Source organism: Chiloscyllium plagiosum, chromosome 4 (assembly GCF_004010195.1).
Source record: "Chiloscyllium plagiosum isolate BGI_BamShark_2017 chromosome 4, ASM401019v2, whole genome shotgun sequence".
NCBI lineage: Eukaryota > Metazoa > Chordata > Chondrichthyes > Orectolobiformes > Hemiscylliidae > Chiloscyllium > Chiloscyllium plagiosum.
In genome coordinates, this window is record NC_057713.1 from 126745335 (window position 1) to 126767096 (window position 21762).

Here is a 21762-nt window from a genome sequence, read left to right on the forward strand (position 1 = left end):
TTCATTGGAGTCTCATGTTACAGATTTTTTACAAATTATACATGTTGCTAATCGTAAAATGTGATAGCAGATGCTTTATCGTAGATTTAACAGATAAACTATAGATAAAAAGAATAAACAGATACCATAGTTATATGTACCAAAGTTAATGTGAACTTAAGGTTAATATAATATGTATTTCACTGTAATAAGGTTCAGACTTAGAAAAAAAACTTTTCATTATGATGGTTCATTTTTTTTCTTAAGGGGGAAGGTGTTATGAAGTTGAAGGTGTGTACTATACCTTTAACAGAGTATACCTTTAATAAAGAGTGACTGCTGTTTTGCACTGAGAGCTTACAAGCACCTGTCATATGACTAGCTAGCAGCGTATGGGAAAATTGAAAATATGTAACATTTGGCTGTGAAATAGATATATGAATTGGTTGCTGTTTTGACAACAATTCAAATTTAGCCAATCTGTTTAAATTATGCTCCAGGATACTAAAACCCATGCTCCAGGATACTAAAACCGAATCAAGTTTGAATTTATTGTTTTTGCCAACCTCGAACCAATAAGATGATCTGACGTTTGGGGTATTAAAAAAAGCAGGCGTTTTGAAAGTTAGACAAAGAGTAACTGTCATCGAGAAATACTGCCATTCAAAATATTCTCTCTCAAAGGTATCTTTTTTTCATATGAAACATCTTTGCAGTAAAAGACAGAAGACGACCCAGGGAGATCTTCAGCTGAAAGAAGGACACAGAGACGACAGCTACTGGGTGGTTTTGAAATTAAGTTAATATAATTGTAATACGGGTTTTTATTGGAACAGCATATTGTTAGAGAGTTGGAGGCAGATAACAAGCAATTCAGAGAAAGGGGGCTAAGAGTAGTGAATAGTTGTTATTTAATGCTCGCTTTTAGAGTTAAGGAATAAATTGATATTATTTTTCTTTAAACAGTGAAATTCGGAAGTTCTCTGTCACTCAAATTTTAACAGATACAAGGCGAGGTGAGCTTTTCTGGGTGTTTGGTTTAATTAGCAGAAAGGTTCACCGCTGTATCCTAACATTACACATGAGTGTCACAAAATATGACAATGATAAAAGTGTTAAGTTGAACATACTTTGGTTACTGATTAATTTCATCATACAGCATCAATTTTAAATCTGCTGTATCAATTTGTCCTGTGGGCTGTTTTATCTCTGAACAACTTCCGTTAAAAGATTCATCATTGAGCTCAAGTGAATTGTATGGCTCAGTATTTGCTTCTTCTGGAAAACATCGTTGATTGTTGTCTTATGAAGGTTCTTTGATTATGAAAGGAGTAGAAAACATTTCTACCACTCCTGTCAAATTGTAGACTGCTTCTTTTGCTGGCAGAATGAAACAATTCTCTTCTACCAACATAGAATCTATCAAGATTTGTGGGCGGCAACAGTGGCACAGTGTTTAGCACTGCTGCCTCACAGCGCCAGAGACCCGGGTTCAATTCCCGCCTCAGGCGACTGACTGTGTGGAGTTTGCACGTTCTCCTCGTGTCTGTGTGGGTTTCCTCTGGGTGCTCCGGTTTCCTCCCACAGTCCAAAAGATGTGCAGGTCAGGTAAATTGGCTGTGCAAAATTGCCCATAGTGTTAGGTAAGGGGTAAATGGGTGGGTTACGCTTCGGCGGGTCAGTGTGGACTTGTTGGGCCGAAGGGCCTGTTTCCACACTGTAATGTAATGTAATCTAATTGCCTTTTTTCTTTTACATTCCATCAGGAGACTAGAAAGCCCAAATAAATCTTCTTCTTTGTTCACCCTTTACCTGTTGGTAAACAATGGCTTGTTCACGGACCAGTTGATCTCATGCCATGTTATTTCACATGTTGAACTCCCTCAGCTATGTCAAGGATGTTGAGGTGAAGACCTGCTTGCAAGTTCAAAGGGAGAAGGGTTAATTGTGAATCACATTGATGTTGTGTTACTTTTATCATATCCTTATTTCTGAGAGATAATACCCTGGTGCATGTACTTTGCCTGCAGGCTGTAAGCGACAAATTAGCTACATTTCTCAGTAATCATCCTGAAGTAAGTTACCAATCATCTCTTTCTTGCAGTGAGGACATCAGTGGAAAAGAATATAAAATACATCATCTCTCAAGAACTTAAAAATCAACATTAGCAATATACAGAACAGTTAAGTACTGATTCTCACAAGATCACAGAACTTGAGAAAGCATTCTGGAGCCTGAAATATGGCAAAGCAACGCAATATGGCAACATTGCACCAGAATTCCTGAAATGCGCTAGTACCAGCTGACTCAACTCGATCCCACTCCTGAATGACTCAGCTATGGGAAAATTCATTCCATAGAATGGAAAAGATCTCAGATCGGCTGGTCAGTTATGAACCGATTTCATTACATTTTGTGTACTTTAAGATCAAAAATACCTTTGATGTTCATTCTGTTGAGGTGTTTCTGTAGTAAATGACCAACTTTGAACATTGACCACTTCCACCAAGAATGTCTTCCAAATGTGAAATCAGGCATAAGTGCTACTGAACCTCACAGCTGCCCACAGTACAATGCTCTTAAATGCTGTCCAAAGTGCTTACAACTAGGTCAGGACATTTAATGAAACATTTCCTTCACAATAGACAATTTAGAGAAGACTGGCCAATGGACTACCATGGGATAAGGTAGTGGTATGTATGTTGAAGACAAGGAGTGGATGGGTGAAGGAGTACGCGATGGGTGCAGATGGAGCCCTTTTCCAAGCTAGCATCAGTTCTGAAGGAGGGTCACTAGAACCTGAAACATTAACTCAGCTTTCTCTCTGCCAGATCTGCTACCTTTCTGCAGCAATGTTAAAAATAATACAACACCAGGTTATAGTCCAACAGGTTTACTTGGAAGCACTAGCTTTCGGAGCACTGCTCCTTCATCAAGGCGGTTGTGGAGTATAAGATTGTAGGACAGAGAATTTATAACAAAAGTCTACAGTGTGATGTAACTGAAGGCTTATATTGAAAAAGACTTTGATTGTTTGTTAAGTGTTTCATCTTTTAGAATGGGCATGTTGGTTTCAGTTCTTTCATTTGTAAATCCAAGAACTTTCTCAAAGTTACATTCTCAAGTGAACTTTAACAATAAGTTGGCCCAGATAATGCACAGAAGGTGTGAGGTGCCCTGTATGAGGCTGTCTGTGCCCCAATGTTCAGACTGATTCTTATTTTCTACAACCAAAAGCCGAAAGCTAGTGCTTCCAAATAAGGCTGTTGGACTATAACCTGGTGTTGGGTGATTGATAACTTTGTCCACACCGGCACCTCCACATCATGTTTTGCAGCAATGTCAGACTTCCAGTGTCCGCAGGCCGTCCTCTTATTTCGTCTTTTGAGGCTGTCCGACCAACATCGCAGGTCGAGGAGAGGTTACCAACGGTCTCACGTCCAGGGAGCGCGCACGCCGTGCCCACGTGACGGGGGAGACGGAAACCATGCGTGCGCGTCCCCCGTACGCCATGACGCAATCCCGTTGAGCGGTGTCTCTGGCACGGGGAGGGGGGTGGTGGTGGGTAAGGGGGTTTCCATCATGGCGTCAATGCAGGTGAGTGTCTGATGAGTCCGGCGGTGCTTCACCGGAGCCTTGTGTCCTTCCCGCCCGGGCCAGCGCGTCGGCTCCTACCCGCGGCCGAGGGAAGAGCCGCCCCCTGAGACTCCTCAGCATCTGCATCCGTCTTCTCCGCGGGGCTTGCCTGGGTTGGGGGGGTGGGGGGAGGATGGCGAGGTGGAGCGGCCCGCGGTTGTTTGTGTACGTTTTCACAGACAAGCGGCTTCTGAAACCGCGGGCGGTGGGAAGTGCAGAGGGCTGTGGGCGGACTCCTAACGGAGCGAGGTGTCGGCCGGTGATCCCTGGGGGGGAGGTGGGGGGTGTCTGGAGGAGTGGGGAGGTGGTGTAGGGGCTCCATCTCTCCGCCTGTCCCTTGTTTCTTGCCGTCCAGGTGATGGCAGCAGCACCATCGCGCCCTGTGAAGGTTACAGGTGCCAGCGACACCTGTCGAGGCCCACCGCAGGAACAGCAAGCGGGCTTCAGGAGACACCTCTGCCACCGGCGTTTGTTATTACGACTTCGGTTGCGCTGCTTCAATTTCAGGACCTTAACTTTGCTCCTCTTTCCCACTTCCTCGTCCCGACGCGTGATTATCCTGTCGGGTATCAAGTGAAGGCATCCTCCGAACCAGCAAACTTATACCTGACAACTTGTGAATGCACAACATGTGGACTAGCACCTCATTTGTGTTCGCATCCTCCGTGGTAAAACTTGCATCAGTTCTTTAAAACAAAGGCCTGCTGCCTTTTATTATTAATAGCTATCCACACACTTGACAAGTGTGATTAACTAAGTTACTGCATTTTTTCGTGCACATTATACTGCATGTAAAGCTTGCACTAGCCCGGCAATTGTATAGATTAGCTGAGTTTGTGACTACAGTATTCATTTAGGAAGGTATGAAACTAGGTAAACATTTTACACTTTTAGAATTTTTACACAAGTGCTTTCAAATATGTTAATTTTAAAGTGAAAATCAATTGGAAGTGAGCCTTCACAGAAGTGGGGTTAATCATAATTTGGATAATTATACCCCAGTTGCCTAATATTAGAGTAATGCATATTTTCTAACTATGCTGTTTCCTTTAATAGAAAAGGTTACAGAAGGAGCTAATGGCTTTGCAAAATGACCCACCCCCAGGGATGACTTTAAATGAGAAGAGTGTACAAAATTCAATAACGCAGTATGTACTTAAATATTTTTAATGTCAATTTTAAAATGCAAAAAGCAGATATAAGGCTGGTAAATACTTGGCAATTTTACTAAAGTATTATTTTCTAGTATCATTACTGTGTAGTTATCACGATATGGACAGGATTTGTGCACTCAGTTAAATAAGTTGTATTGTATTAGTTTTGAGAAGGTGTATTTCAGGTCATAAAATACTCACTGGACTAATCACCATTTGTAAATAAGTTGAATCAGTATGATTGTACAGTGTATATTTATGGAATTTGCTAGATATATATCCTGTGAAGGAGTTTTTTGAGGTTTATATAATAAAAGCACATAGCTCATCATAAAAGCTAAGTTTATTCAATAATAACTGTTTTATGAATGATAGTTTTGAATAGATTACTGGAAATTGGAGGACCGTACTAAAACATGGTGGATTTTGTCTGAATATATTGGAGGGATGGTGCTGGGTCCTCTACTTTTTGTCATTTATATAAATGATTTGGATGTGAGCATAAGAGGTACAGTTAGTAAGTTTGCAGATGACACCAAAATTGGAGGTATAGTGGACAGCGAAGAGGGTTACCTCCGATCACAACAGGATCTTGACCAGATGGGCCAATGAGCTGAGAAGTGACAGGTGGAGTTTAGTTCAGATAAATGTGGGGTGCTGCATTTTGGGAAAGCAAATCTTAGCAGGACTTATACACTTAAGGATAAGGTGCTAGGGATTGTTGCTGAACAAAGAGACTTTGGAGTGCAGATTCATAGCTCCTTGAAAGTGGAGTTGCAGGCAGATAGGATAGTGAAGAAGGCATTTGGTATGCTTTTCTTTATTGGTCAGAATATTGAGTACAGGAGTTGGGAGGTCATGTTGCAGTTGTACAGGACATTGGTTAGGCCACTGTTGGAATATTGCGTGCATTTCTGGTCTCTTTCCTATAGGAAAGATGTTGTGAAACTTGAAAGGGTTCAGAAAAGATTTACAAGGATGTTGCCAGGGTTGGAGGATTTGAGCTATAGGGAGAGGCTGAACAAGCTGGGGCTGTTTTCCCTGGAGCGTTGGAGGCTTAGTGGTGACCTTCTAGAGGTTTACAAAATTGAGGGGCATGGATCGGGTAAATAGGAAAAGTCTTTTCCCTCTGGATGATAAGAGTGTACAAAATTCAATAACGCAGTATGTACTTAAATATTTTTAATGTCAATTTTAAAATGCAAAAAGCAGATATAAGGCTGGTAAATACTTGGCAATTTTACTAGAGTAAAGTATTATTTTCTAGTATCATTACTGTGTAGTTATCAGGATATGGACAGGATTTGTGCACTCAGTTAAATAATAGAATTATAGGGCATAGGTTTAGGGTGAAAGGGGAAAGATATAAAAGAGACCTAAGGGGCAACATTTTCACACAGAGGGTGGTACGTGTATGGAATGAGCTGCCAGAGGAAGTGGTGGAGGCTGGTACAATTGCAACATTTTAGAGGCGTTTGGATGGGTATATGAATAGGAAGGGTTTGGAGGGATATGGGCCGGGTGCTGGCAGGTGGGACTAGATTGTGTTGGTCGGCATGGTCGGGTTGGAATGAAGGGTCTGTTTCCATGCTGTACATCTCTATGACTGAAGCAAAGTGACTGACACTAGCTGTTTAATGTGATGATTGTTAAGTGGTTATAAACTGTCAATGTTTTTGCAGTATAACTAATGTTGTCTCATATGCAAAAATACAGTTTACATGTTGCATTTGTTTATCTTGACTTGGAGAGATCACAATGTCTGACTATTAACAACAGTAGCTCTGAAAAGTTTTGGCTCCTGATATTCATCAGTCTCTTCATTGTTTAATTTTTCACTGTATCAAATGGTTTTGAATCATATATAATCAGTGCAATAACTTGGTGATGTCTTTGTGCCTGTGAACGCATTTATTTTACTTAGTTCTTCTAAAGTCTGACCAGTTTCAATTTCATATTTACCGTATGTAATGAGTTGGATTTGTTTGTGAAATATCTTGCAGAATGATGCAATGGAGTAATTTCTTTCTTTAAAAAAAACTTGAGAAAATATGTCCAACAAATGATTGCTTGCAATATATAGCATTACGTAGATTTTATAGAATGTGTACTCCATTTAATTCTGTTAATTACAACACTGTGATTAAAAAGGAAATTGAATCCATAATCCTGTTTATTAAGAAACTTTGTTGAAGTATGGTGCAAACATTTGTAATCTGAAAGTTAAGATCTTGTTCTGTTGGAGACAGATGATGTTGAATTAATAGTAAACACTAAGCTCTGTTTTTTGTTTAGTTAAATTTATTAGCAAATAGATTTATATATTTGAACCAGTTGTGTTTCTGCAGTAAACAATGTTATTATATTACAATTAATCAAGAATCTGCAACCATTAAATGCAGTGGTTAGCATTGCTGCCTCACGGCGCCAGGGACACCGGTTCGATTCTACCCTCTGGTGACTGTCTATGGGGAGTTTGCACATTCTCTCCATGTCTGTATGCGTTTACTCTGGTTCCCTTCCACAGTCGAGAGATGTGCTGGTCAGGTGGATCGACCATGCTAAATTGCCCATCTTGTCCCGGGATAAGAAGGCTAGGTGGATTAGCTGATGGGAAATGCAAGGTTACAGGATAGGATAGAGGGGGTGGGTCTGGGTGGGAATGCTCTTCAGAGGGATGGTGTGGACTGAATAGGCTCAATGGCCTGCTTCAATACTGTGGGAATTGTATGGTATTTAATGACCTAGTCTAAACAGCCCTTTCTGGTAAAGAATTCCCCAGTTTCACTATCCTCCAATAAAAGACATTTACAACACCTTTTTCTTGAGATCATGCCTTTTGGACACTCCCACAAAGAGTAACAACTTTCCTTATCTACCCTGTCAAGTATGTGTGGTTATCTACCCTGTATGTTTTGATGATGTATCCTCAGTTGCCAGACAAGAATACGACTTTTTTCTTTCTTTGCTGTCACAATGGCAGCAACCTTTTCTTTTGTGAAGACAGGTGATGTGTTCATTTATTCCCTGAGCCAAATCATCTGACTCCACAAAATATTGTCCCTTTTGGTTCCTCCTTCAGTCTGCCCATACAGAAGACCTTTTAGCTGTTAGACTATTTATATGTACTCTGTATTCTTTTGGTTCCTTTTTCAGTTCTCATTGTACTCTCTGTATTTAGTTTGGTTCTCTAATGAATCATGAGCCTATTAATGAATTAATGCAAAGTGTGTTGAATTTAACTCTCTTTAAACCTTTTGTCACTTTGATTAACTTGCTTAGTATGACTTCTAAGACTGATTCATCTTTCCTGAAGTTTGATGCCAACAGTCCATTTGTCATTTTAATTTTTTTCTTGTACTGTGAGGCTTTTCATAATTTGTGTACATGTACACCCAAATCCTTTGACTCCTTGACAGCTCCTAGTGTGTGTGTGTATGTCTCTCTCTCTCTCTTTTTAAATGTTGTCATTGTACCTGCATCCACCACTTCCTCTGGTGGTTCGTTCCACATAGGAACCACACTTCATGTAAAAGATGTTACCCCTCATGTCCGTTTTTAAATCTTTCTTCTCTCACCTTAAAGATATGCACCCTAATTTTGAACTCTAGGGAAAGATCCTTGCTATTCACCTTATCTAAGCTCCTCATGATTTTATAAACCTCTATACAGCCACCCCTCAATTTACTATACTCCAGTGAAAAATGCCCAAGTGGGACTAGTTTAGTTTGGGAATGTGGTTGGCGTGAATTACTTGGACCGAAGGGTCTGTTTCCTTGCTGTATGATTCTATGACTCTATCCAGCTTATTTTTATAATTCAAACTCTTCATTCCTGGTAAATCTTCCTTGAACCCTCTCCAGTTTAATAATATCCTTCATATAGCAGGGTGACCAGAACTGCACACAACACTCCAGAAGAGGCCTCACCAACATCTTGTCTAAGCATTTGAATGATGGTGATCATAACTCCCTGACCTTTCTATAGTCATGGAGAGGGATAGGTGCAGATGGTATGGGAAAGTATTTAATAGGGGGAGGGGGAGTTATAGTGATATTAGGCAGGAATTGGGGCACCTAAATTGGGAACAGATGTCCTCTGGGAAATGCACGACAGAAGTGTGGAGATTGTTTAGGAAGCACTTGGACAGATTTGTCCAACTGAGACAAGGGAAATGGAACATCTAGTCCAGAGGAAGATGATACCTTACTTAAGGTTGAGGAGGCAAGGATCAGACAGGGCTTTAGAGGGTTACATGGTAGCCAGGAAGAAACTGAAGAATGGGCTTGGGAGAGCTAGAAGGGGGCATGAAAAAACTTTAGCAGATAGGATTAAGGAAACCCTAAGGCATTCTACACTTGTGTAAGGAACAAGAGGATGGCCAGAGTGAGAGTAGAGCCAATCAGGTATAGTGGAGGGAACTTGCGCCTGGAGTCGGAGGAGAGGTTCTTAATACTTTGCTTCAAGGACAGCGTAAAACAGACTGATATGCTTGAACAGATTGAGGTTAAGAGGAGGATGTATTGGAGAGGATTCTGAGACAGGATTTATGATTACTTGGAAAATAGTTTGATTAGAGATAAACAGAATAGCTTTGTGAGGGGCAGGTCATGCGTCACAAACTTTTTTGAATTCTTTGAGAATGTGACAAAACACGTTGATGAAGGTAGAGCAATGGATGTGGTGTACATGGATTTTAGCAAGGTGTTTGATAAAGTTCCTATGGTAGGCTCATTCAGAAAGTGAGGAGGCATGGGATACAGGGAAATTGGGCTGTCTGGATATAGAATTGGCTGGCCCATAGACAGAGGGTGGTGTTAGCTGGAAAGTATTCAGCCTGGAGCTTGGTCTGCAGGGTTTGATTCTGGGACCTCAGCTCTTTGTGATTTTTTTTTAAAAATGACCTGAATGAGGAAGTGGGAGAGTGGATTAGTAAGTTTGCCTATTACATGAAGGTTGGTGGAGTGGTGGATAGTGTGGAGAGCTGTTGTAGGTTGCAACGGGGCATTGACAGAATGCAGAACTGGGTTGATAAATGGCAGATGGAGTTCAAACTGGAAAAATGTGATTCATTTTGGAAGGTCGAATTTGAATACAAAATACAGGGATAAAGACAGAATTCTTGGCAGTATGGAGGAACAGAGGGATCTTGGAGTCCATGTCCATCGATCCCTCAAAGTTGCCACCCAGGTTAACAGGGTTGTTAAGGTGTATGGTGTATTGGCTTTCATTAGCAAGGGGATTGAGTTTAAGAGCTGCGAGGTTATGCTGCAGCTCTACAGAGCCCTGGTTAGACCACACTCGGAATATTGTGGTTGCCTCATTATAGGAAAGATGTGGAACCTTTAGAGAGGGTGCAGAGGAGACTTGCCAGGATACTGCCTGGAATGGAGGGCATGCCTTATGTAGAAAGGTTGAGGGAGCTAGGATGTTTCTCATTGGTGCTGAGAAGGATGAGGGGTGACTTGACAGAGGTGTACAAGATGAAGAAAGGCATAGATAGAGTGCATAGCCAGAGGCTTTTTCTCATGGTGGAAATGGCTATCACGAGAAGGCATAATTTCCAGGTAGTTGGAGGAAGATTAAGGGATGATGCCAAAAGTAAGTTCGTTACACAGAGTGTGGTGGGTGTGTGGAATGCACTACCAGCAGTGGTGGTAGAGTCAAATACATTCGGGACATTTAAGCAACTCTTAGCCACATGGAAGATAGTACAATGAAGGGTTTGTAGGTTAGTCTTAGAGGCGGATAAAAGGCCAACAGAACATTGAGGCGCGAAGAGCTTGTACTGTGCTGTACTGTTCTATGTTCTAAATGATCTTTAGACTAATAATTTGTCACAAATGCATTAGTGAGCGCACAACTGGTGAAAACAATCCTTGTCTTTTGTGAGGTTTTTAAATCCTTTCAAAATATTGGAAATCTTAGTTGGACAAACTGGGCTTATTTCCACTAGAATTTGGAAGAGTGAGGGGTGATTGATTGAAATATATAAGATTCTGATTGGTCTTGACAAGGTAGATGTGGAAAATATGTTTCTGCTTGTGGAGCAATCCATAACTGAGGGTCTGTTTAAAAATTTAAGGGTTGCCATTTAGTACAGATGTGAGTGTTGCGCGTCTGTGGAATTCCCTGCTCAAAAGGGGACTGATGTGGGATCATCAAATTCTTTTAAGGTAAACATAGATTCTTGCAAGGAAGGGGATCAACAGTTGTTAGGGGTAAATGGGAAAATTGAATTCAAAATGCAAAAACAATCAACCATGATCTTATTTAATGACAGAGCAGACTTGCGTTGGAGTGGCTAACTTCTCGTTCATTCATCTATCTAGTTTGTACATATATATGTAACTTCTTGACTTTCAATACTTCAGTATTCAAATTTTAACACCTGTGTTCATAACTATAACTACTTATTCTAGTTTCATCATTGAGATGTTTCACATGGCTGTTAAAACCTTTCCGTGACAGGGTGACCAGAACAGTGTGAATAATTTAATGGTGACCTAATCAGTACTTGTAGAATGTCAGCATTATTTCCAGGACACTTCAATATATAACACAGTCTTATTTACTTATTTTGAAATTTTGCTAGATTCCTTTGTCCTTTTTGATTGAGTTTTATTGATAGAGTTAGAGTGCCTAATTTTATTCTCTCTTCTCTCCCTGCACCTGACCCCATATGCATATGTAAAAAAATGCACACTCCGTTTGGTATGCTTTCCTTTATTGGTCAGAGTATAGAGTGCAGGAATTGGGAGGTCATATTGTGGCTGTACAGGATATTGGTTAGGCTACTGTTGGAATATTGCTTGCAATTCTGGTCTCCTCCCTATTGGAAAGATGTTGTGAAACATGAAAGGGTTCAGAGAAGATTTACAAGGATGTTGCCAGGGTTGGAGGATTTGAGCTATAGGGAGAGGCTGAACAGGCTGGGGTTGTATTCCCTGGAGCATTGGAAGCTGAGGGGAGACCTTATAGAGGTGTACAAAATTATGATGGGCATGGATAGGGTACATAGGTCTTTTCCCTGGGGTGGAGGAGTCCAGAACTAGAGGGCATAGGTTTAGGGTGAGAGGGGGGAAGATATAAAAGAGACCTACAGGGCAACTTTTTCATGCAGAGGATGGTGAGTGTATGGAATGAGCTGCCAGAGGAAATGGTGGAGGCTGGTACAATTGCAATGTTTAAAAGGCATTTGGATGGGTATATGAATAGAAGGGGTTTGGAGGGATATGCGCTGGGTGCTGGTAGGTGGGACTAGATTGTGTTGTGATACCTGGTTGGCATGGACGGGTTGGACCGAAGGGTCTGTTTCCATGCTGTACATCTCTGTAGTTCTGTTCGCCGAGCTGGAAGTTTTTGTTGCAAACGTTTCGTCCCCTGGCTAGGCGACATCATCAGTGCTTGGGAGCCTCCTGTGAAGTGCTTCTTTGATGTTTCCTCCAGTGTTTACAGTGGTCTGTCCCTGCCGCTTCCGGTTGTCAGTTTCAGCTGTCCGCTGTAGTGGTTGGTATATTGGGTCCAGGTTGATGTCCAGGTCGATATAGGACAAACAGGAAGACAGCTAACAATCCGCATACATGAACATCAACTAGCCACGAAACGACACGACCAGCTATCCATAGTAGCCACACACGCAGACAACAAGCAACATGAATTCGACTGGGACAACACTACTATCATAGGGCAAGCCAGACAGAGAACAGCCAGGGAATTCCTAGAGGCATGGCATTCATCCACAAACTCCATCAACAAACACATCGACCTGGACCCAATATACCAACCACTACAGCGGACAGCTGAAACTGACAACCGGAAGCGGCAGGGACAGACCACTATAAACACTGGAGGAAACATCAAAGAAGCGCTTCGCAGGAGGCTCCCAAGCACTGATGATGTCGCCTAGCCAGGGGACGAAACGTTTGCAACAAAAACTTCCAGCTCGGCGAACAGAACCACAGCAACGAGCACCCGAGCTACAAATCTTCGCACAAACTTTGTACATCTCTATGACTCTATAACGCCCACAATGACTTTGCCATAAGTTGAATCATGACATCCACTAACCTGTGTATTTGTCCTCTCAAGTTACCCTTTCCTGCAGATTTGGTATTATCAGCAAAGCTGCGACTTTTCCTGTGTCCATGTTCAATTCACATAATTGGATTTTCCCCTCTGTTATCTTGCCTGTGCCTGATTACATAGCCTGTAGAGCCATATGTCATAAGTTTTAAAGCACATTTATTATGCTCTATATCTTGGAATCTTTGTGCACAGGAGCAGTTAAATCCTGGAATTACACAGTGCAGTTGAGGCCCTTTGGCCCATCGAAGCTGTAACAGCTAAAAGATACTGCCAGCTGGAGTTGACCCACTTCATGTGTCCAGCAAAATATTTTTTTAAAGTTTGAGGTTTCCTGCCTCAACTATCCTCCCAGGTCTCTACCATCTTTTTTCAAATCCCCTCTAAATCTCTTGGCTTTCACTTTTAAAATTATTGACCCTTCAACTAAGGGGAACAGCTGCTTTCTATTCATCATGCCCCTCATAATATGTCAACATCCACCCTCCATCCCTGAACTCAAAACCTTCTGTGCTCCAAACAAATCAACCCAAGGTTATCCAGTTTCTCTTCAGTGCTGAAATGCTCTCTCCCGGTCAACATTCTAATGAATCTCCTTTGGCCATCACATTCTTTCTGCAGTGTGATATGTACTTCAGCTGTGGTCTGATTACGTTCCAACATGAACTCCCTGGTCTTACAATCTATGCCATAAGTGAAGGCAAGTGTCCTGTATGCCACCTAACTATCCTATTAACCTGTCCTGTCACCTTCAGGAACAAAACCAAATTATTGGAAAACCTCAGTAGGTATGGTAGCATCAGTAGAGAGAAAGCAGAGTTAACATTTCGGGTCCAGTGACCCTTCTTCAGAACTCTGTAACCTTCAGGGATCTGTGCACAAGCACCACAAAATTTCCTCTGTTCCTCCAAGCTTCCGAGTGTCTCGCCATTTATGGAGTACTGTCTTGCCTTTTTCTTTTTTCTGAAGTACTGACTTCACATCTATCACGGTTAAATTCCATCTGCCATTGATCTAGCCATCAGACCAATCTGTTTATGTCCACCTGTAATCTAATCCCTTCATCCTCAATGTCACCTATCTGTCCAATCTACAAATGTACTTATCATCTAGACTCCCCCGCCTCCCCGCCAAATTCTCACCTACATTATTTATGAATATCACAAAGGATACAAACCCAGCACTGAACCTTGTGTTATATTAATGCACACCAGACTCTAGACACACACTCATCCTTCTATCACCATCCTCTATCTCCTATCATTTCAAAATTCCACCAGACTTTTTTGGGCATGATCTTCCTCTGACAAAGCCATGCTGATTATCTCTGATCAAACTTTGCCTTTCTAGATTTGAGATTAATTTTTTCCTTCACTATTTTCTTCAATAGATTGCCTACTGCTCACCAGTTCCCTGGTTTATCTCTACCATCCTTTTTGCAAAGTGGAACCAATGTGTCCCCATACCCAAAGTATGTCCTCCAGTTCTCTGGCGCCTTCCCTGTGGCCAAAGACAATTTAAAAATTTGGTTCAGTGTCCTGTAATTTTCTCCTTTGTCTTCCACACAGCTGAGGTTGCAACTCATCCAAACCAGGAGATTTGACCACCTTAAAACCTCAAACATCAACAATTTATTTAACAATTTAACTCTTGAAATGCAGAAGTAAAGTCCAAAAGAAAGGACTCATCTCTGACCTGTAAATCTGCTCCTGTGTGCTAGTTGGTTTTCTGCCCCCATTTCCTCTGACATATTTGGGTTCCAGATACTTTGAATTCTAAACAATGGAGCATGCGTAACTGGGATAGAGAATTCTAGAGATTCGTCATTTTTTGAGTGAAGAGGTTTCTCTTTATGTCAAGCCTAAGTAATCAACTGTTGTTCCTGAGCCTGTGTCTGGAGAAATGAGCTTTGTCTGTCAAGCCTCTTCAAAATTTCTTAATAAATTGCAGCATTTTACCCACTGCTGATATCAACCTATTTTCCTGCTTTGTGACTCTCCCTCATTCATTGAATAGCAATATTAAATCTCCTAATTTCCTATCTACCAATATCGTTCAAGAAATTGTGGAAAACAAATTTGTAACAAAGAGTCAACAGTAGCTTAGATAGTTGTATTTTTGTCTCTGATTTTGCCCCTGACTCCAGGACTTTACAAAAGTTAAGTCCAACACTCTGTTCCTATGGAGTAGTTCAACTTTGTTTCATTACCATTTTCTTTTACTTTGTACCATTGTTTCTGTTGTCATTTAATCTGTATTGCTTTTGTTTCCATTTGTACTTAAATCCTCTTTTATCTTTCACATTTTTCAGTTCTGGAAGATTACACTTGGAATAATAGGCAAGATATCAACTTACTCAAGACTTATTCTCTCAAACTTAAACATTGTGCCCTGTTTTTTTAATCATAACAAATGCTATGTTAATTTAAATCTGCCTTTTACTGTAGAATCTCAGCAACCATCTTGTTTCACCTTTATATACATCAACTTACCAAGGCTCCCGTTGTATATACCACCCAGAAGGACAAGGGCAGACAAAAGCATAGGAATATGACTCTCTGCAAGTTCCCTCCAAGTCTCGCATCATTCTGACTTGGAGCCACATAGCTGATTCTTTTCTGTTGCAAGGTCAAATTCCCTCCCTAACAGTTCTCAGGTGTATCAGCACCACATGGACTGCAGTGGTTCAAGAACGCAGGTCACCATCACCTCCTTGAGAGGAATAGCAATAAATGCTTGCTTAGCTAACAATGCCCACATCCCATGAATTAATTAAATAGAACCTGTTCTGAATCTGTTTTGAGATGGAGTGGGTAGATGCTGTGGGGGTTGTCAAGATATGAGAAAACAGGGATGGTGTGGTGAGGACAAAGTTCAGGGGAAGGTGGAGGAAATGGAAAGAGGCAAGCTATGATCAATAAATTAGAATTAGATAAAAATGAAATAGAAAGTTACAATTTCATTTATTGTCATGTACTCAAGTACATGGATATGAGAGTAAAGTGAAAAGTATACATAGTCACTATTTCCAGCGCCGCCTTAGATACAAAGATACCTAGGTACAATAGCTTAGGTATAAGTTAGAACAATAAAGAAATAAAAGTCCAGCATTATGGTCTTTCTGAAGAAGGGCATCCAAGCTGGGCTTTACCTTGAGGCTAGGATCAGTTAGGACTTTGCATTTGGTTTGAATTCAGTTCAGATGAAAATCTCTGGCAGCTATAAACCTATGTAAAACATTTTTTTTAAAGTAACTTAATTTTTAAACTCTAAACAACCAACACAAGTCTCTGCCATAAAATACTGCAAATGGAGGTTAAATATATAGAATGTGGGGAAATAGATGGTGACATCTTGGAAAAATATCAATATTACAGAAGAGGAAGTGCTGGATGTCTTGAAATGCACAAAAGTGGATAAATCCCCAGGACCTGATCAGGTGTACCTGAGAACTCTGTGGGAAGCGAGGGAAGTGATTGCTGAGCCCCATGCTGAGATACTTGTATCATCGATAGTCACAGGAGGTACCATTATTTAACATGGTACCATTATTTAACATGGTACCATTATTTAAGAAAGATAGTAAGGACAAGCCAGGGAACTCTTGACCGGTCAGCCTTATAACCAAGTTGTTGGAGGGAATCCTGAGGGACAGGATTTACATGTATTTGGAAAAACAAAGACCGATTAGGGATAGTCAACATGGCTTTGTGCTTGGGAAATCATGTCGCACAAACTTGATTGAGTTTTTTGAAAAAGTAACAAAGAGGATTGATGAGGATAGAGCAGTAGACGTGATCTCTATGGACATCAGTAAGGTGTTTGACAAGGTTCCCCATGGGAGAATGGTTAGCAAGGTTAGACATCATGGAATACTGGGAGAACTAGCCATTTGGATATAGAGCTGGCTTGAAGGTAGAAGAGTGAGGGTGGTGGTGGAAGGTTGTTTTTCAGACTGGAGGCCCTGTGACCAGTGGAATGCCATAAGGGTCAGTGCTGGGTCCAATACTTTTCATCATTTATACAAATGATTTGGATATGAACATAGGAGGTATAGTTAGTAAGTTTGCAGATGACACCAAAATTGGAAGTGTAGTGGACAGCGAAGAAGGTTACCTTCGATTACAATGGGGTCTTGATTAGATGGGCTAATAGGCTGAGAAGTGGCAGCTGGAGTTTAATTTAGATAAATGCAAGATGCTGCATTTTGGAAAAGCAAATCAGAGCATGATTTATACACTTAATGGTAAGGTCCCAGGGAGTGTTGCTGAACCAAGAGACCTTGGAGTGCAGGTTCATAGCTCCTTGAAAGTTGAGTCGCAAGTAGATAAGATAGTGAAGAAGGTGTTTGGTATGCTTTTCTTTATTGGTCAGAGTATTGAGTACAGGAGTTGGGAGGTCGTGTTCGGGTTATACAGGACATTGGTTAGGCCACTGTTGGAATATTGTGTGCAATTCTGGTCTCCCTCCTATTGAAAGGATGTTGTGAAACTTGAAAGGGTTCAGAAAAGACTTACAAGGATGTTGTAGGTTTGGAGGATTTGAGCTATAGGGAGAGGTTGAATAGGCTGGGGCTGTTATCCTTGGAGCGTCAAAGGCTGAGGGTTAATCTCATAGAGTTTATAAAATCTTGAGGGGCATGGATAGGATAACTAGACAGTCTTTTCTCTGGGGTGGGGGAGTCCAGAACTAGAGGGCATAGGTTTAGGGTGAGAGGGGAAAAATATAAAAGGGACCTAAGGGGCAACTTTTTCACACAGAGGGTGGTGTGTGTATGGAATGAGCTGCCAGAGGTTAGTACAATTAGAACATTTAAAAGGCATCTAGATGGGTACATGAATAGGAAGAGTTTAGAGGGGTATGGGCCAAGTGCTGGCAAATGGGATTAGATTGGGTTGAGATGTCTCGTCAGCATGGACAAGTTGGACCGAAGGGTCTGTTCCCGTGCTGTACATCTCTACGACTCTATTTTTTTTTCACCAGCACCCACCTCAGCTGGGTCAAGCTTGTCCTCACTGTAAACAACTTCTCTTTGAACAACTGTCACTTTAGGTCAAATGGGTGGCCATGGGGTACCCGTATGGGCCCAGTTATGCGTCATTGTGGGGTATGTGGAACAGTACCATTCTGTTTTCCTGTCTTATCCGGAATTGGAAAAGTTTATGGATTTCACTTCCAATTTCTACCCTGCTGTCACCTTCACCTGATCCATCTTTGACTCCTCCCTTCCCTTCCTCAACACCTCTATTGCCATTTCTGGGGATAGGTTGGTCAATATTTACCTTGACTATACATCCTCACACCATGCTTCCTGTAAAGATTCTATTCCATTCTCTTCAGTTCCTCCATCTCCATCCAACTGTTTTGATGACGCCAGCTTTAATAAGAGGATCCCTGAAATGTTTACCACCTTCCTCAACTGAGGATTCCCCAGCACCATATTAGACAGGGCCCTCAGCCAGTTGTGAGCCATATCCCACATTCAGCCCTCTCTTCCCTCCCACAATAGCAATAAGGTCCCCTTGTCCTCTGTCATAGTCCAACAGGTTTATTTGGAAGCACTAGCTTTCGGAGCACTTCTCCTTCAGGTGGTTGTGAAGAATAAGATCATAAAACACAGAGTATATAGCAAAAGGTAACAGCGTCATGAAATTGAAATGATATATTAAACAAACCTGGATTGTTAAGTCTTTCATCTTTTTAGAATGGGTTGTTAAGTTTCGATTCAGAAATCCCATAACTACTTTTAAGTCATCTTCTCGAGATAACTTAAGGTTTTATAACAAAAGGTGACATCTCAGCTCAGACAATGCATTAAAGGTGTGAGGTCAGAGTCTGTATATATCACAATTTTGAGTCATAGAGATGTACAGCATGGAAACAGACCCTTCGGTCCAACCTGTACATGCCGACCAGATATCCCAACCCAATCTAGTCCCACCTGCCAGCACCCGGCCCATATCCCTCCAAACCCTTCCTATTCGTATACCCATCCAAATGCCTCTTAAATGTTGCAGTTGTACCAGCCTCCACCACATCCTCTGGCAGCTCATTCCATACACGTACCACCCTCTGCGTGAAAAAGTTGCCCCTTAGGTCTCTTTTATATCTTTCCCCTCTCACCCTAAACCTATGCCCTCGAGTTCTGGACTCCCCGACCCAAGGGAAAAGACTTTGTCTATTTATCCTATCCATGCCCCTCATAATTTTGTTAACTTTTATAAGGTCACCCCTCAGCCTCCGACTCTCCAGGGAAAACTGAGGTTGAGAGAAGACTCGCAGCTGACCACTGTGCTGTTGGTGTCTTTGTCTTCCTGGAGCTCCGGTATTTCCTTGTGCAATAAACTCTGTCGTTGAACCCCGACTCTGACTCCGAGGCTGGTGATTTCCCCCACAACAAGAGTGAAGGGTGAAGTATTTAACAGAGGAGTACGTAGAAGAAACTATTCCAATTGGTAAAAGGATCGAAAGGAGTGTGCATAATTAAGGTGGAAAATGCTTCCAAGCACTGAGGGGTTAGGATGTGAAGTGAATCACCAGAATATTTAGTGGAGGCAGATTTTCAGTCAAGGCACTCCAAACAGAACTTCACCTTTCTCTGAAAAGGAAGAATGTGCAGGGTTTTGGGGAGAAGATGGGAGAATGCAAAAAAGGTAAACTGCTCTGTCAGAGAGACAGACAGAACAGTAAATGGCCTCTTTCAGCAATGTAATTGTTCTTTCTTTCCATTCTACGGGAGATGAAACTTTAGCAGTTCAGTACTGACCCGCAAAGAAGCGTTGCACTGTCGGAGGGTCAGCGCTGAGGGAGCGCGCACTATTGGTGAGTCAGTGCTGACGGAGCACCACACTGTCAGGGGTCAGCGCTGAGGGAGCGCTGTATTGTTGGAGGGTCAGTGCTGAGGGACTACCACACTGTTGGAAGATGAGTGCTGAGGAGGTGCCACACTTTCAGAGGGTGAGTGCTGAGTGAGGGCAGCACTGTTGGAGGGTCAGCATTAAGGGAGCACCACACTGTCAGAGGGTCAGTGCTGAGGGAGCGTCGCACTGTCAGAGGGAAAGTGGCACTGTCGGAGGGTGAAAGGAGGGAGTGCCACACTGTCAGAGGGTCGGTGCTGAGGGAGTGTCACACTGTCGGATGGTCAGTCCTGAGGGAGCGTCGGTGGGTCGGGGCTGAGGGGGTGTTGCACTGTCGGAGGGTCGGCGCTGAGGGAGCGCCGCACTGTCAGAGGGTCGGTACTGAGGGTGTGGGCACTGAGTCAGACTAGTTCCGTTTCCAAAGTGGAATTTACAAAATATTACACGTATTGATTGCCTGCAGATTGTGCATCTTTCGAGCAAAATAGAATGTATGTGCAAATATAATTCTGCAAATACATATTCAACCCATAAACGTGTGTGTGTGTGCATGTGAAAGTGTGTATAGTGTAGTGGGGTCACTTGTATTGTGATATGAGCCAAGATCCCGGTTGAGGCCAATCCTCATGGGTACTAAACTCGGCTTTCAGCCCCTGCTTGGCCACTTTGCTTTGTTGCTTGTCCCGAAGTGTACCTTGGAGGATGATAACCGAAAGTTTCCAATTGTTTGCTACTTCAACATGCCACCTTGTTTCCTGGCCAATATCTCTGTCTCAGGCTTGCTGCAGTGCTCAAGCACCTCATTTTTCATTGGGGAACTCTGCAGTTTTCTGGACTCAAAATTGAGATCAATATTAGGGCTTGAGGCATTTTCTTCCATGTCCTTACCCTAATCCCCACACGCCAAACCTTATCACATCGTCTACTATTGCACACAATCCATTGTTAGCCACAAATAGTCCCCATTAGCAGCTATTGATTCCATCTCCAGTGATAGTCTATGGATAGACGTTTACTATAAATCCATAGACTCCCTGGACTACACCTCCTCCCGGACTACACCTCCTCCCAGACTACCTGGACTACACCTCCTCCCCCCAGTATCCTGCATGAATTCCATCCCATTTTTCCAGTTCCTCCATCTCCGTCGCATCTGCTCAGATCAGGTGATATTCCACTCCTAAGCATCCCAGATGCCCACCTATGTTGAACAATGTGCTTTTCCCATCTCTGTCATCCAGACAGCCCTCTACCTTCTCCATTCCCCACTTCACTACTGTTAAGTACTCCCCGCCTCCCCCCTCCCCCACAAAACACATTGAAGACAGCATCCCCCTTGTCCTCAGCTTCCACCACACCAGTCTCTGCATCCAATGCATCATCCTTGAACAAGTCCACCAACTCCAACTAGACCCCACCACCAAGAACAACATACCCCCCCCCTCCCCCCCAAAAAACCCCTGTACCTTCCCTTGCAACCCTAAAAGATGCAAAATTTGCCAGCACACCACCCCTCTCGCCTCCATCCAGGGCAGCAACTAGTCCTACCAAGTGAGACAGAGGTCCCAATGCCTCTCCTCCAACCTTGTTTACTGTATCTGGTGCTCCTGATGTGGTCTTCTTTACATCAGTGAGACCAAATGTGAACTAAGGGTTCGTTTTGCTGAGCGCCTCAGTCGGGCCGGCAAGGGCTGACCTGACCTCCCAGTAACTGTCCGTTTCAATTCTCCTTCCCCTCTCTGACATGACCATCCTCGGCCTCTTCCATTGCCACAGTGAATCACACTACAAATTGGAGGAACAACACCTCATCTTCTGCCTGGGCAGCCTGCAGCCCAGAGAACTCAACATTGAAATCTCCAATTTCAAATAAGCTCCCTTCCCATCCTCCAACTCCCTTTCTAGTCCCCCTTATTTGTCCAACTGTCCTTCTCTCTCTCCCCACCTATCTTTTACTCCTTACCCCATTCCCCCACCCTGTGTTCTGCATAATCTTTTCTAAGCTAACATTAGTTCTGAAGGAGGGTCACTGGACCCAAAATGTTAACTC

General features: G+C 42.5%; 1 protein-coding gene across 5 annotated transcripts in view; it reads left to right on the plus strand.

The window, feature by feature from the left end:
• Window positions 1–3295: 3295 nt before the first annotated feature.
• ube2wb (ubiquitin conjugating enzyme E2 Wb) overlaps window positions 3296–21762 on the plus strand; it is a 56021-nt gene continuing 37554 nt past the window's right edge. For 2 of the 5 annotated variants that reach the window (XM_043689164.1, XM_043689166.1), the window contains exons 1-2: window positions 3491–3577; window positions 4673–4764. In XM_043689164.1, the coding sequence (XP_043545099.1) occupies window positions 3563–3577; window positions 4673–4764 (107 nt within the window). In that variant the 5' untranslated portion in view covers window positions 3491–3562. The other 3 variants (XM_043689165.1, XM_043689167.1, XM_043689163.1) reach the window with 3 other exon arrangements.